General features: G+C 32.6%; 1 protein-coding gene across 1 annotated transcript in view; it reads right to left on the bottom strand.

Annotated features, from left to right (window-relative positions):
* The window catches only part of LOC150102508 (protein jagged-1-like), a 186,703-nt gene that overhangs the window by 58,602 nt on the left and 112,389 nt on the right, over positions 1-15,712 (bottom strand). The window contains exons 7-9 of the mRNA XM_090399608.1: positions 14,431-14,564; positions 8,326-8,445; positions 6,899-7,012 (exon numbers count right to left, since the gene is read on the bottom strand). Of these exons, the coding sequence (XP_090255734.1) occupies positions 6,899-7,012; positions 8,326-8,445; positions 14,431-14,564 (368 nt within the window). The remainder of the gene's footprint in view (positions 1-6,898; positions 7,013-8,325; positions 8,446-14,430; positions 14,565-15,712) is intronic.

Here is a 15,712-nt window from a genome sequence, read left to right as displayed (position 1 = left end):
TAGTGATCTCTCCTCATAATGTAAAGACAGTATTACATCTCCTAGGAGCTGTGTTTTACATTATGAGAGAATATCAAGAATAGTGAGGGAGCTTGCTCCACCTTTACTTCGAATTGCCTTCGCTGATAGTTTTTCGGCATTGAAACTCATAGATCGTAGTTCTCGATCTTGAGTTTCACTTACTGGCTATATAACAACATAGGATTTTTATCCCTTTAATATCTATTAAATTGCCAGAAAACTAGCCGTTTGGCTTTTCATTTTAATTATTTCTATTCTCTGTCAAGAAGCTGTAGGTTTGAATCGTGCTGTGCCATGATGAAAATCATCTGCCACATTTAGGTGGCAGATGATCTTCACCACCTGGCATGAATCCATCACCTTTCTTATTGGAGGCTCAAAGTAGCTTGGACTAGTACCAAGTTTGGTCTCTAAAACAGGGATCCCGAATAATCTAACTCCTCCATCTAAACTATGGTATTAAACACATGATAGATACACAATCTTTCATATGCTGAATTTATATTAAAAAATAATAACAATAACAACACCCACATACTTATCCAAAAAAAAAACTTGTTTGGTTCATTTTTTACCTGACCGTTTGCTACATGTATTACCTGAAAATTTTATTAAATGTATTTAACTTTATTATATTTACAACGGTTCCAGGAATAATAAATGAGGTACAAACTATAAGTTATCACACAAGATTAAATGTAATCCTGTGTAATACAGGATTAGATGGAAAAAACCCATTGTGCTATTTAGAAGTCACTGCAGATCAGGAAGATTATTTTTAGAGTCTCACATGGTTATGAAGAATTCTCCTAACTTGAACAAGTATGGTTGCATTAATTTGCCAAAAATTTGGGAGATCAACTTCTACATAGCTGTAATACTTCTTTTTTTTTTTTTACAACATTAGAAGGCACAAATTAGGACTTTAGATCTTTTGTCCATTACAATTTGACTTGTTTCACTTACTCATTGTATCATGTAAACTATAACATGCTGCTTTGTGCTCTGAAGATGCAGGCTTGAAATCCAGCAAAATATAAGCCAGTTAATAAACATCTCTTTTTATAAAATAATTTGTTTGGTGTTGTTAATACTGTTAAAATAAGTTATGAAGACTTGATTTTATGCAGCGGTTCTGATTAGTAGGACTTCACATGGCAAATTGTCAATGTAAGTTATCTTCTTCCTGCATTCTTCTAAAGACAATTTGGATCACTATCATCTTATACAAGAGTATAACAGAGATCTTGGTTTTGTGGCATCTCTTACTTGAATAAACATGAAGATTAGCATTCTATCATTTTTTTTTAAATATATATACTAACCTCACATTTAAAAGGCTGCAGAATTCATGACATAATAATGTAATGTGTAGAGAGTGATTAAAAGAGAAAAAACATTCTTGAATAGCTGGAGGTGCTGTAGTCATTAGGAATGGTTTGCGAGAAAGGCTGTTCCAGAAGGTGGTTTGGTAGGTTTGCAAGTGAAACAGTTAAAACATATACAAGTGTCAGCTTACATTTGTTTTAATAACTATAGTGGAAAGTGGATCAATGTTGGATGCCAGTTTGGTAAGCATCACCTATGTCGATAGAAAAGACATAAGGCAAAAACAGATTGTCTGTGAGTTAGCAAATGAAGTTAGTAAGATGGCTTAATTTTAACTAGCTGCATTGCCCTCTTCAGAACAGCATCAAGTATTTTAAAGTTTCTGGTGCACTATCCCAAATCTGCCCAACCTCATTTTAAGGTTGGGCAGATTTGGCATTTGTAGGTCTGGCTGAAAGATGAAAAATACCATTTTAAGGTTAAATAGATGCCAGGTTTTTATAGGATAAGGAAGTAAATGATCAAGGGTGTGCCGCCCATATGTGCAATGTGTGCGATGCGCATAGGCCCCATGATAGTAAAGGCGCCAAAGATATGGTGCCTTTACTATCCTGTGAAGGCGCCAAATAAAGTGAATTTTGTCAGCAAAATACTGCAGTCTTCATCTATGAATCTCCAACTTACTTTAGATGCATTGAATGATCTAAATCAATTTTTAAATGATTATAGATCTGATGAAACTTTCAAAGAAATTGTAGAAAACAAAATTAATTGCAACCAAATTTGAAGCAGAATCTGTATTTTGTAGTAGTAGACCACTAAGGTGACGTAAAAAGACAACACAATTTGATTACGAACATGAAAATGAAAATATAGTAGATCCTGAAATTTCATTTAAAGTAATTTTTTTTCTCTACATAATAGATCAAATATTACAATCTTTGAAGGAAAGATCTACTTTATTAAAAGAACATATGAATTCATTTCAGTTTTTGTATTTGTTAAGTACTTCACGAAATAAAGAATATTTATTATCTTGTAAAAAGTTACGACAAAAATTAACACATGAGAATCGTTCAGACATTGACACAGATGATTTATGCATAGAAATTTTACACTGTCAACCATTTATTTCTAATTTTAAAAATGATATATATCAGATAATTCAGTATATTTATTCAAACGACTTAATCACAGTTTATCCAAACTTTACAATTGCTCTTCGGATTCTTTTGTATCTGTAGCATTTGCAGAATGGTCCTTTTCTAAACTTAAAATTATTAAAAAATACTTGTGCTCCACAATGGTACAAGACAGACTTTCAAATCTTGCCATTATATCAATAGAGTCAGATATTTTGGATCAACTTAATATTATTTCAGAATTTTCATTAATGAAAACTAGAAAAGTTCAATTCACTAAGTGATTTTTCTTTCCATTTAAATATTTATTTAACTATTTCTTTACACAATAATGTTTAATATGTTCCTATTTTATATACTTGTAAGTTACTATTATTTATTTATCTTATTATTTATTTACTTTATTTTTTTTTTCAAATTATTTTTGTTGTTTTTGTACCCTTCTTGTATGTTTATTGTTTTTAATACATTTTTTTATAATTTCTGCTTTTTGTTCAATAAACTTATAATTAATATTTCATATTAACTCATTGATACATTTTTATAAAGTGATTTTTTATTGTGGGGAGGGGTACAGGGGCACCAACTCAAGTTTTGCACACAGGCGCCGGACACTACTGACGCACCCCTGTAAATGATAATGCATTTCTGCTAGAAAGGCTAAATGTCAGTCCAAGAAAGGAGATCTGGGATAATTTGAGAAAATTGGAATATTTTCAAAAGTTAGAGAAGATGAATTATTTTTAGAGAAAGTATGTAGGATTATGTTTTGGAAGCTGATGGTGACTTTGTTATCCTCACTCCATTGAAACACAGTATGAAGATTCGTTGATTAAGATGACAGTTGAGAATCTTGAAACTGGAATGTTTGAGCATTGCAAGGCTTGTCAAATCACAAGCAAACTATGATAGGGTTAATTACCAATTAGAAGTTCATGCATAGAAGATAGATAACAGAACAGTACCCTGGGATGAAATTCTTGCTGGAATGAAGGTCTTCATTACAGTAAGAGAAAAATTTTATAAAATTCACTCAGAATAGGCATTTAAATCAGGAGAGTAGAAACAGTAGTCTACACAAAAAAAATCTGAGATGGAATAAGTTGAGAAAAGGTCAACAGTGTTATCTAGTTTTTGTTGGTAGATGGGCAATTTTCTTACAGCAAATACTTCTGTATCTGTTCTGGCTTGGTGGTGAAACTGGAAAAAGTAAGCCTTAAACTTGGGAACATTATGTCACCTAGTAAGATAACTTCAATATTTTGCCAAAATGCAGAAAATCAATGAGGATGGGGCCCAATGAAAGCACACCTGTGGATAAAAATTGTAAAGTGAGCAGCAGAGACCAACTAAACATATCAAGTTACACATTTAAATCTGCAAGTGAGAAAGAAAGGGGAGAGGAAATATAGTTATGCCAGTTGTTGCCAACAGCAGCTGTTTCAAATAAACTGCATTTGAATGGTTGATTATATAAAGATTATACAACTTTATCTTCCTATCAAATCTGCATACCATTCTTGTCTGCATTTAATACAAACTAACATGCATAATTAAATTGCAAAATGTAACAATTCATATGACTTATTAAGGTGCTTTATCAATTTAAATTAGAATTTAAGTCAGTTTGCTCTTCTCCCAGTTTCTCTTCCACAATTTTTCTTTGCCTCTTTTTGAAACCTTGGAGTCTCAGTGGTAAACTAAAATGAATCAATCTTGAAAAAATATGTTCAGGCATATGGGATAGGTATAGTAAGTCATTTACAGTAACTAAAATTTAAAATATAAAAGCAAAACATAGGTTACTGTAATTTTTGTCACTATTTACACATAAATCACTTTTTTTATTTAAATTTAGTTATTATGTTTAGTATATACAACCAGGGCCGCCGAGAGAAATTTTTGGGTCCTGTGACAAGTCTGTGGTCCGGGCCCACTTAAAAAAAGTGCATCACTTTTGTTTAATAAAAAAAGTTCATATAAAACATTAAACATTTATTTTAAAAAAAAATGTACAATAAATTCAAAATTCGATACATTACATACCATACAAAATACAAACATTAAATAAAAAGAGAATTTTTAAATTTTCATCTGCCTCATCCACTTCCTCACTTTATGGTTAGCGAAATCTTTAATCACCTCATCATAGCAAAGCTAGGCTGTTTAATCTTTCCTGGAGTATTGATGATCTACTGAAGCTTTTTATTGCTGAAAGTTTACTAAATGCTCTTTCACCTTCAGCAACTGTTACCGGTATTGTGCAAAAAATTCTGATTGAAGTACATATTTCGGGAAAAACATCGTGAAGTTGAAATTTATAAATGGTATTTAATAAATCTAGTCCTGGTGTAACATCTTAAACATGGCGTTATAAATCTTTTTATGTGATAGATTTCATCTTTCAGAGATAATGTAAAGTCTTTTGAATATTTATTTATTAAATTATTGCACGAGTCAGAAATTTCTTGATGATTCATTGTTTGAAAATTTAATATTGGTGAAAATAAATTCTGTATGTTTTTTAAAGATGTGAAGTTGGGAAATAATTATATCCAGTATAACAAAATATACAGTTCTTTTAAAATGTCCTTGTATATCATCCCCCATCTGCACTTTCTTCATCTGCTAGCTTTATTCTCTTCACTTTCAACCGTTTTTCGACATTTGGGGTTATACTCAATTCAAGTGCAACAAGTGTAGCTTCAGAGAGAACATCTTGCCACCTATTTCTAAAATGTTCAAGTTCTTTCAGAAGAGACTCAACATTTGCTGTTGCAATATCAATCGATATGGTACTAGATTGCAATATTTTATTTTGTTCGTCAATGGAAGCTAAAATTTTAAACCAAATTGTTGCAAAAAGTATTGCTTTGAAACAAGAACAATATCGTTTTGGAGCAACAGCTTCAGAATGACCTTTATTTGATAATTTCCCAGTAAAAATTACATCCTCTAAAGCTTTTAAAATACTTGGAAGCTTCTGAGCAACCAGTCAAATTGCATCGATTCTACAACTCCAGTGAGTTTGAGATAGACCATGAAGAGAGCAGCCAGTTTTTTCTAATAAAATTTGCCATCTCATTGGGCTTGAGCTAAAAAATGCAAATAAACTCTCCAAGTTTCCAAAATATATTGTACTTTCTGAACAACATTTAGCTGCATTTACACCCAATACATTCAGCAACTATTAACTGTCGATTTACATCACTAAAGAAATCTAGCCAAGTACCTGGATCTTCGTAATTTATAACTTCGGTAGCTTCTAAGTTGGTAGTCGCTTCAGCTTCACCTCCAGTTGAAGTAAATTCTTCATATATTAAATCGTTGTTACCAACAGCATCGGTTGTAGTGCTGATTGTTGCTTCAATTTCAGGGCCAAGAAATTTTTTTTTTTTTTATCTTCAAGGTTTAAATTGTCCCTAGTGTCTACTTCAGTGTTCACTTCAGAGTTAGCTGCTGCAGGTCCAGGTGAAGAAGATTCTTTATTACTTTTGTCAGCAGTTAAACTATTAGCACATTGTTTACTTGAAATTTCAATATCTTGGTGTTCTTCTGTCTTCAAATATTTCAGTAGTAAATGCTTGTTTTTTTGTCTTCTTTTGCCTTCTCACGATCCCTTTTCTCCTTTCATTTTTGATTTCCAGATTTATGATGATACATTTCTGTTGGTCAAATTTTTATTATTAAAAATATAATTTTAATAATAATATTAATAATGTTTAATAAATTTTAATTAGTGCTATTATCAATTTATTATAATAATATTCTCAACTATTGAGAAATTAGAAAATTCATAAGCATAAACAGCAGCACCTTAGTTAGGATAAGAAAAATTTTGGCTTACTGGGTTAGTGTAAAATGGAAAAGATTTCAGCCCAAAAAATATATCAAAATAGCATTCATAAGCACAGAATATTCTGCAAATGACCATCTAGAAACACCTTTTTTTTTTTTTTTCAATATGTCATCTATCTATCTTAAATTGTTTCAACTCATTTAAGATGATTTACAAAGTCCTCTGTAATAAAATAAAACTTTGATTATTAAAGCTAATCTTGCTGCATGTGATTAAAGAAGGACAATAACAACAATAAAAAGTCCAATGGGGACTTATTGTTGAGGAATTTTTATTTTTTTTATGGGGACTATAATTTAAGTATAACAAAATGAGTAAGATGTTCAAAAGTATATATGAAAAAAAGTTCACAAAAATGTAAAAATAAAAAAATTAGCATTTTTCATGCACTTAAGAATATCTAATTATTCTATAATATACAACTAATAACTGAGTGACAACTCTTTAAAAGCAATATAGAATAAAAAATTTGGGGGAAGAGGGAAGCATAATTGAAGAGAAAGGAAACAAAGAAAATAAAACAAACAAACAAACAAAAAAAGCTTACTATGTTGGCATTGTTCTCCCATCCAGCCTGGTAAGCATGTGCAGCTATATGTGGAATTAATTTCAGAACATGTCCCTCCATTCTGACATGGAGATGTTGCACATGGATTATCCACTAGCAGTAACATAAAAGAGAGAAAAAAATGAAAATTTTAGCACAATATTATTTTTTTAATGTGCAGTGACATAACTACCATAAAGTGAAACTTGAGAGCTTTTGCTAGAAAAACAAAAACCTCTCAAAGTACCCGCTGAAAACATACTGCATGGAGTAAGGAGGGGAGGTAGAAAAAAAATCATAGTTACGCCACTGTTAATATAGTATGCCAATATTTTAGCTGTTTGCTATTAACTAATTCTCGAGGAACGGCTTAGACGTTGGTTATGCATTTTTACTAAATAGTTTAAGGAAATTACAACGTAAACTAGGATATATATTAAAATAAATTTTAATACACTTCGGCAATGTCACGTTGCCATTTTCACAGGAACTTAAGAACAAGACACGTGCACGCAGGCACAACAAATAGTAAATGAGGAAGAAGCAGGAAGCTATTCTTTCTCCTAAAGTCCTGATGGTGCCCCCCTAGTGAGCAATGTTGGCATTCTTGGGCGATTTGGCTGAAGGTCTTCTGATGTAGGTTTCCCAAATTTGAGGCAGTCTCATGCAGCCGAATTTGTTGAGGTTTGGATTGTTTCTTAGGGATAAGGCTGATTCCATGAAAAGCCTTTCATATTTGTATTTACTATGGTGTATTATCGTGGCTTTCTTCCACCATATTCTATGGCGGTGGAAGAAAGCAGATAAGGGATGCCAATTTTTTGTATGGTCTGCAAGAAGTTAAGTCATGTTTTTTTAGGATTTTTTTTAATTTTTTCCAAGGTGCCTCGGATATAGGGTATGGTGATGGATTCAGAGTAATCCATATTGTGTGTGTGGGGGAGGTATTGGTTTCAATATTTTTTGGATTTTCTGGGGGGGGGGGTAGCCATTGGCTGAGAAAGTGTTGAGAATGTGGTTTAGTTCTGTGGTTAGGGCATTGTCATTTGAACAGATAAGTTTAGCCCTGTTGTGTAGTGTCTTAATGACTCCATATTGTTGCAAAAAGGGGTGGTGTATTAAAATTTATTTTAATGTATATCCCAGTTTACGTTGTAATTTCCTTAAACTATTTAGTAAAAATTGCTATTAACTAGTTCTGTAAATCTCTCAAAACAATATGAAGGTCATTTTTAAATGCTTCAAATTATGTTATTCCATAAATTTCATTTCTCCAAAGTAACTTGATTACAAAAATTCAATTTATTTTTATAACTCATTTATTGATAGCCCATTAATATAATTCTTGTATAAAAGCCATGCCTAATAAAGTTATTACCAAATATTCATTAAAAGATTATTTGCTAATCAATAAAAAAGAAATTTACCTATATCACATTTTACTCCAGAAAATCCTTCAGGGCAATTACACATGTACTCATCAGGAGCAGTATTTTCACAAGTGCCTCCATTTAAACATGGTTCATGAGTACCACAGTAGTTCAAATCTGTTTAAGGAAATATTAATTTATATTACCCATGCATCACATGTGTGTGTGTGTGTGTGCATGTACACACACTCATTCATCTATATATGAAATCATAACTAAGTTTATATGGCATCTAAAAAGACACTAATATTTATAATTCTGTTCATCATTCTCAAAAAACCCTACTTGAGGGATTTCCCTATAAGGATAAAACCAGAATTCTAAACACAGTCAGACTACCCCGAAAAATTATAAGAATCCAGAGAGTTCCCATTGAACTGGAAGATAGCTGGATTAAGGAAAGTTTAGCCAAGTACGACCGAATCACCTGTTCCAAGAATATAGGATTTTCAGTATTTTCATTTTGATATGTATAAATCTTTGAAGCTGGTTCATCTACAGACCTAGTTTTTTGGCACATTATTATGAATTAAGAGTTAGCACACAAAAATATATAGATTTTATTACCTGCTCTATATTTCTTCCTTCTTACAGACATTGTCAGGGAAGAGAATAAGAGATCAGTTAAAATATTCAAAACTTATATGTCATGTAGTATGTGTTTATTTAATAATGTCTTCATCATGGTTGATTAAACAAGAGAATACACTATTCGAATTCAGAGAAACAATAATTAGTTTTCATAATTCAATACAAGATTACATAAATCATTCATTAAATGAACTATGAACACTTAATTGTAATTAATTTCCATGGGATGAGCCTGCAATCAGAGCAACTGAGATTCGTCTAGTGTAGTATTTCCATGTTTCAAGGAACAGATGATCAAATCTAAATCTATTTGAGTACAGAAGCTTGGCTTCAATCCAAAGAACTCTCTGGCTAGTGTTAATGGCAAGGTAAATAAGGCCTGACTTATCCAATTCCAAGATTTTGATGTAGTGCCTGGATTCTAATCTCAGCAGAATAGCCTGTCTATCCAAAATAACAAAGAACACCAATAGTCAGTAAACACAAGAGGGGGGGGGGGGGGAAGAGAAGTATCAATTTATCCTTGGTGGATGGCAAAAAAGAGGAAAAGTTTCCAAATGAACCCATGCTCTGATGTTCCTTTAAAGTGATGGCAAATCTTTCTACATCCAATTGCGGCCCTGGTCAAGGAATGATATTTATTGATAATTTTCTGGATGAACGCCTAGATAATCTATTTGCAGGCATAGTGATTTAAAAAAAAAAAAAAATTATTTCTGCTGGCCTGGTTGGCCGAGTGGTTAGCATATCTGCTCTCCAGCCTACTAAAGGCTATGGGTTCGAAACCCACAGTGGACATGGCTGTTTGTGATTGTCTGTGGAAGTGGTGGTGGTCGCCGGTAGATGGCATTGGTGTATTTTCAGTCAGTTGGTGGATTGAGTGGTGGAGACAGAGAGCTGTAGAGTAAGTGCCCTCCCTCAATGAGTCTTTGGACTCCCTGAAGGTGTCAAATAATAATAATTTCTTCCAACAAAAGGGAATCAGCAGGACAGATGGAATGAGTCCAGTATTATTCCTGACAAGAAATTCTATGCTTATTTTAATCTTACACCTAAGCATAAGCATTAAGTAACTTCAAGACTAGTCTACTTGTATACAGAGGATGTTGACTTTGCATCAACTGCCACAGTATTTCATAAGGCAAAAACATTATAGGAAGGGTCCCTACCCAAACCATTTGAACTTTAATGAGATCTCACTGGTCACCAGTGGTAGTCGTACCTATGAGGATACCAAGGTTAAGTTAATGCTGAAGTCATCTTTTTCACATACAGGTAGAAAAAAAAAAGTGTGTTGCCTTATAATTAAATACTATGGATGAAAGATAGTTGTGGAAAGTTTTTCTACTTGGTTACAATGTATATTATACTTGGCTGCTGCGCTGATTTAACCTTGGTACCTGTTCCCACTGATGAGATCTCAATAAAGGTCAAAACGTATCTGGGTAGTGATCCCTCCCATAATGTTTTTGCATTATAAGATACTAAAGCAACTGATGTGAAGTCAACAGCCTCTTTGTACAAGACTAATCATGAAGTTACTTCACACTTATGCTTACACCTGGGTATAGGATTCAAACAAGAATATAATTTCTCATGCAGTATAATATACATTGTAACCCAAGCTGAAAAACTTTCCACAGCCATCATCTAGTGCAAGGGGTGTTCAACCCGTCGATCACGGAGCGATTTTTGGTCGACCTCTTGTGTATTCCTCCTTACTTACAAATTTAATTAAAACTAAAAACATATTTTATTTATCATTATTTTTAATTCGCTTTAAGTATATTGCTATTGTTTATTTATTTTTCGTTAAAATTGTGAAATTAGTAATTTTCTTATAAGTCGGGTAAATTTGGATCAGTGGAAGTCAAACAGTGAGCCAAGTGAATACGATTATAAGCAAAGTGTAAAAACTCGATTGTAGCTTAAATATTAAATATTCTAAAGCACATTACATCGATTTTTTACTTAGGTTAAGTCCCATGTGAATATTGTAAAATAATAAACTTTGTTTGTCTTGGTATAGTTTGTATTAAACGTTTTTGTAAATAACTCTTTTGAAGCTAACTGTATATACTGCTTTAATAAGAATATGTTAGAGTGTTAAAAACAAAGGCAATGTTTTTGTTGCCGAAGCTGTACATGGCGGCATTAGAAAGATTGTTATTGAAACTTGTATGTATGAGAAAGGCTTGCAGGCTCTAAGTGTAAACGTCTCCGAAGTCAGTCAGAAAGAGTTCAAACAATTTTCCGATGGCCGGCAACTTACAATCAAAAGAAAGCGGAGGAGAACAAAAGGCGTGCCGAACTTGAAACTTAAGATGAAAGACTCATACCGATTCTTTGGGGGTTGCCAAACTTCATGCGATGTCTCAGAGGAGGCCTAATAAAAAGGGACTGAAGCAAGCAGAAGGGGTCCCGGTTCCAGAATTGCTGTCAAAGAGGAGGCCACCCGGTACAGAGTCGCTGTCAGAGAGACTGCCCAGATCCACGGTGCTTGAGAGAGGAGTTTCCCGCTTCCAGAAAGGAACTTCTTGGTTCGAGACGTCGCTGGAGAGAGACTACTTCTAGGTACCGCAGACAAGGTTTCAAATTGCCGAAAGGAAGAGTTTCAATTTTCGGAGAAAAGTTTCCAGGCCAGGTTAATGTCAGACATTCACCAGTGTGTTGAGTTTTCATTACAATTTGATGAATCAAACGACTTCACTGATATTGACCATTAATGGTATTTATTCGCATGGTATTTCAAGATTATTCAAGTAAAGAAGAACTTTTGAAAATTATACCATTATCGGGAAGGTCTAGGGGAGAAGCCATTTTTTCGGCATTTGATGAATTTGTGAAACAACAAAAACTTCCGTTTTTTAAACTTGTGTCTATTACTACTGATGGTGCTCCTGCAATGATAGGTGATAAATCAGGCTTCATTTCATTGTGTAAAAACGACGACAAATATCCAGATTTTTTTAACGTACCACTGTATTATTCACCAACAAGTACTGTGTAGTAAAAGATTAAACACAAAAGATGTTTTGGATATTACATTTAAAATTGTAAATTCTGTTCGAGGAAAAGCCCTGCAACGGCGGTTATTTAAATTACAGGCAGATGATGATAGAGGTTGTACAATAATGTTCGCCGGCTCAGCAGAAGTCAATTTTTAGAAAGATTTCTTGCATTAATTAACGATATAAAAATTTTTCTTGATGATAAAGGAGATATTTATCCACAATTGAGTGATAAAAGATGGTTGTTACACATATCATTTTTAGTAGATTTCTGTACGAAATTAAGCAATTTAAATTTAGAGTTACAAGGTAGAGATAAAAATTTAATTGACATGTTAAGTTGAATAAAATTTTTCCAACAATACTTACTTTTATTAAAGAAAAATATAAATGACCACGATTTTAGACATCTCTCATATATATTAAAATTTTTTGAACAAAATCAAGAAATGCTTCGCTATGATTTAAAAGAATTTATTCGTGAAATAGAATTAGTTGAGGAAGAAATAAATTCGAGATTTAAGGATTTCAATAAAACTGAAATGATTGTATCTTTAATCAATAATCCATTTCAAGAAAACTTGAACATCACAGAAATTTCAAATAAAATTAGTGGGCTGTTTGATATAAACCAAGCTGAAGTAGAACTTGAGATAATAAACATTCAGAATAGTTTACATTTAAAATCAATAAACAATAAAGTCATTTGGAAGTATGCACATGAAAAATTCCCAATATTAACTGATATGCGCGAAAAATTCTGTCGTGTTTCGGATAGATATACTTGTGAGAATCCGCTTTTTCAAATATGACCATCATAAAAAATCAATTAAGAAACAAAATTACAAATTATCATTTGGATGATTGTCTGCAATTGGCCACTTCTTCATATCAACTTGACTATGAAAATATTGTGAGGTCCAAACAATGCCAAATTTCACATTAACTTTCTTTTTTAATCAACCAGCATTTTCTGTAACTTGTGAGTTTGTAATCAATCTGTTGTTTTTTCTAACTTTGGTTTTCCAAAATAGAGAAATAAATATTTTATTCCAATATATTTGGTTTTTTTTTTGTTGTATTAAAATATTTGTTGTATTAAAATAATTAAAAGTGATAAATAAATTTTTAAATACACAAAGTTTTTAGTTGTGTATTTTTTTTAGTTGTTTATTTGTGCGTAATCAGATATCAGGTTGGGGGAACGTGATCTATATAAGAGAGTAGATCATGGAATAACTTTTTATAGAAAAGTAGCTCACGTAGTATAAAAGGTTGAACACCACTGATCTAGTGTATCAGTTCTGATAATACCTGTCTTCTGTAATGGATGTATCTGCCAATAAAGAAATGTTTTAATAAATCAAAAACTGAATATTGCCTGTAGAAGAGTATGGATTATTCCTGCATCAAGAAATGGAAGGCTGTTGTTAGTTTTCCATTCAACAGTGAACTTGATATGGGAGGAGTACATAGTTTATTTTATATAGAAATTGTAGTAATTCCATCTGAAATGTGACCAAACTGCAAAAGCCTCATATACAAAGTGAAGACAAATATGAGGTTGAGAAAAAATGGTACTGAAGAGTTGGACTTTCCAAATGTTCCATAAACAGTCCACCAAAAATGGTGAGATAGGCCTACCCACTATTGTTCACTCAATTTGTTTGTAAAACTTATTTTTCCAGGTGAAATAGCCTGTACTGATGATAAACTGGAATATGTTAACAATATCCTCGAGGAAACTGGAATGTAGGAACTGAAGAGTTTTTTGAAATGGTATGTTGGTGAACAGGGAAACTTACATGAAATAAAATCACTGTTTCATTGCCTAGTAAACACATTTTTAATTTTATCTCTGTAATCAATGCTGTTTTTAATTTAAGAACTGGTAAGGTTTCAAAGGAAACTAATAAGATATTTAGCTAGAGGATACCTGAGAAAGAGTCAATACACTCAACTATAGAATGCAATGGATAACTTTCTTTGTGCACTCTAGGAAGACCACAGATATGTGAAGGATGAGCAATCAGAATCCATAGTTTATTAACTGCAGATGTATCCCAATATTGCATTTGGTCTATTAATTTATTTTATTTCTTTAATTGGTTTTGAGTCAGATTTCTGATTACATAATATATTACACTCAGGGAAAGATCTAATTATTAAGTTTATTATTATACACCATGGTATTTATCAGAACAGTGGCTGAGACACAAGTAAGTAAATACAACTACAACCTCCAGTTCTTCAGAAAAAAATCACCAAGTTCCTTTCTCTCTTAACTCTTGTCTACACACAACACCAGTGTGCCACAAATTTCTACAATATCTTATGTCTGGGATATAGAAACAAAAAAAAAAAAAGTTATGGAAACATGTATTCATGGTAACAAGTGTGAAAATGATTTACTATTGTTTTCACACTTGCATTACTATTATTAAATACTGGATATCAAGAAATAGCCTATAACAATAATAATATTTCGCATGAATGTCACCTTGATCACAGAGAATTCCGCCCCAGTTGAGATCACACACACAATGCCATGGAATTCCATTACAATAGCCATGTTTGCAGCCAGGATAAGGTATACATTGGTCGCAAAGTTCAGACTTCCAACCATGACGACATCTGAAAAGTGTTAAGAATATTATTTGGGAGAGCCTTTACATATATGTGTGTGTGTATATATATAAATATATACACACACAATAAAAAATTACATTTTATTTAATGGTTTTGAATTCCTAAACCAGTAACTAATGATTATTAAGATACTATAGGCATTATCTTTTAATCTTTCCCTATTCATCAAGCATGTATCTGCAGAAGTACAGTTCAGCAATCATTATTATTATTATTACAAGCATTACCAAGGGCTAATCTCAGAAGGGCACTTCATGCCACACAGCCCACCATCTACCACCCACTAATACACTACATAATCCACCACTCATACACTATGCCATTTAGCACCCACTAATATTTCTCTGTTAATTACATGTTCTCAGACCAGTTTGTTCTATGTGGGGTGAAAAACTCAAAGGGTGCAGACTGTTCAGTCATTCTACTCAGTGGGGGATTACCCATTAAAGCAATGAGGCACGTGCCTAGGAGTCCCAGGCTTTGTGGGGCCCCAAGCCAAGACATTTTCCTAAAATAGATTAATGTTTTCATTAAACATCATAAAAATCTTGATTATTTTAAGCGAAAATTTTTTCAAAACAATTATTACATTTTAATACGTATTTTGAACAGTGCACACTATCTACGCTTTAAATAATGCCTTAATACCAATGTCAGCACTAGTTGACAAGCTTCGTATTTTGAACAGCATACGCTATCTACGCTTTAAATTAAACCGCATTACCAATGTCGGTGCAAGGCGCTGTTGACAGCTTGGAGGTCACTAAAACTGATTGCATTGCCGAGATGGAAAGTTTCGCCTGGTTGCTCCTTAACTTCATTTGTTATTGAATCGTGTAAGAGTGAGATGTTTGTTTCAAAAATAACTTTTTAGTGTAACTTTTCGTGTTTTCATTATTTAAGTGTAGTGCAAGTAAAAAAAAAAAAAAAAAACTTTGTAAAATTGTAAAAAAAAACTGATAAACAATCAGGTTAAAGATTTTTTGGGATCCCCCAAATATAATTCGCCTAGGGCTCCAGTTATCCTTAATCTGTCACTGATTCTACTAATTATTTCTTCCAATTATTTTGAGTATTTTTAAAAAAATTCACATAGTACCATTCTGATAATTCTGATAACAATTCAGGGTGTA

The sequence above is a fragment of the Typopeltis vanoorti genome, chromosome 10, assembly GCF_054136105.1.
Source record: "Typopeltis vanoorti isolate ZY-2024b chromosome 10, IOZ_Tvanoo_1.0, whole genome shotgun sequence".
In the NCBI taxonomy this organism is placed as follows: domain Eukaryota; kingdom Metazoa; phylum Arthropoda; class Arachnida; order Uropygi; family Thelyphonidae; genus Typopeltis; species Typopeltis vanoorti.
Note: the sequence above shows the minus strand (reverse complement) of the source record. Positions and strands in the feature narration are given on the sequence as shown.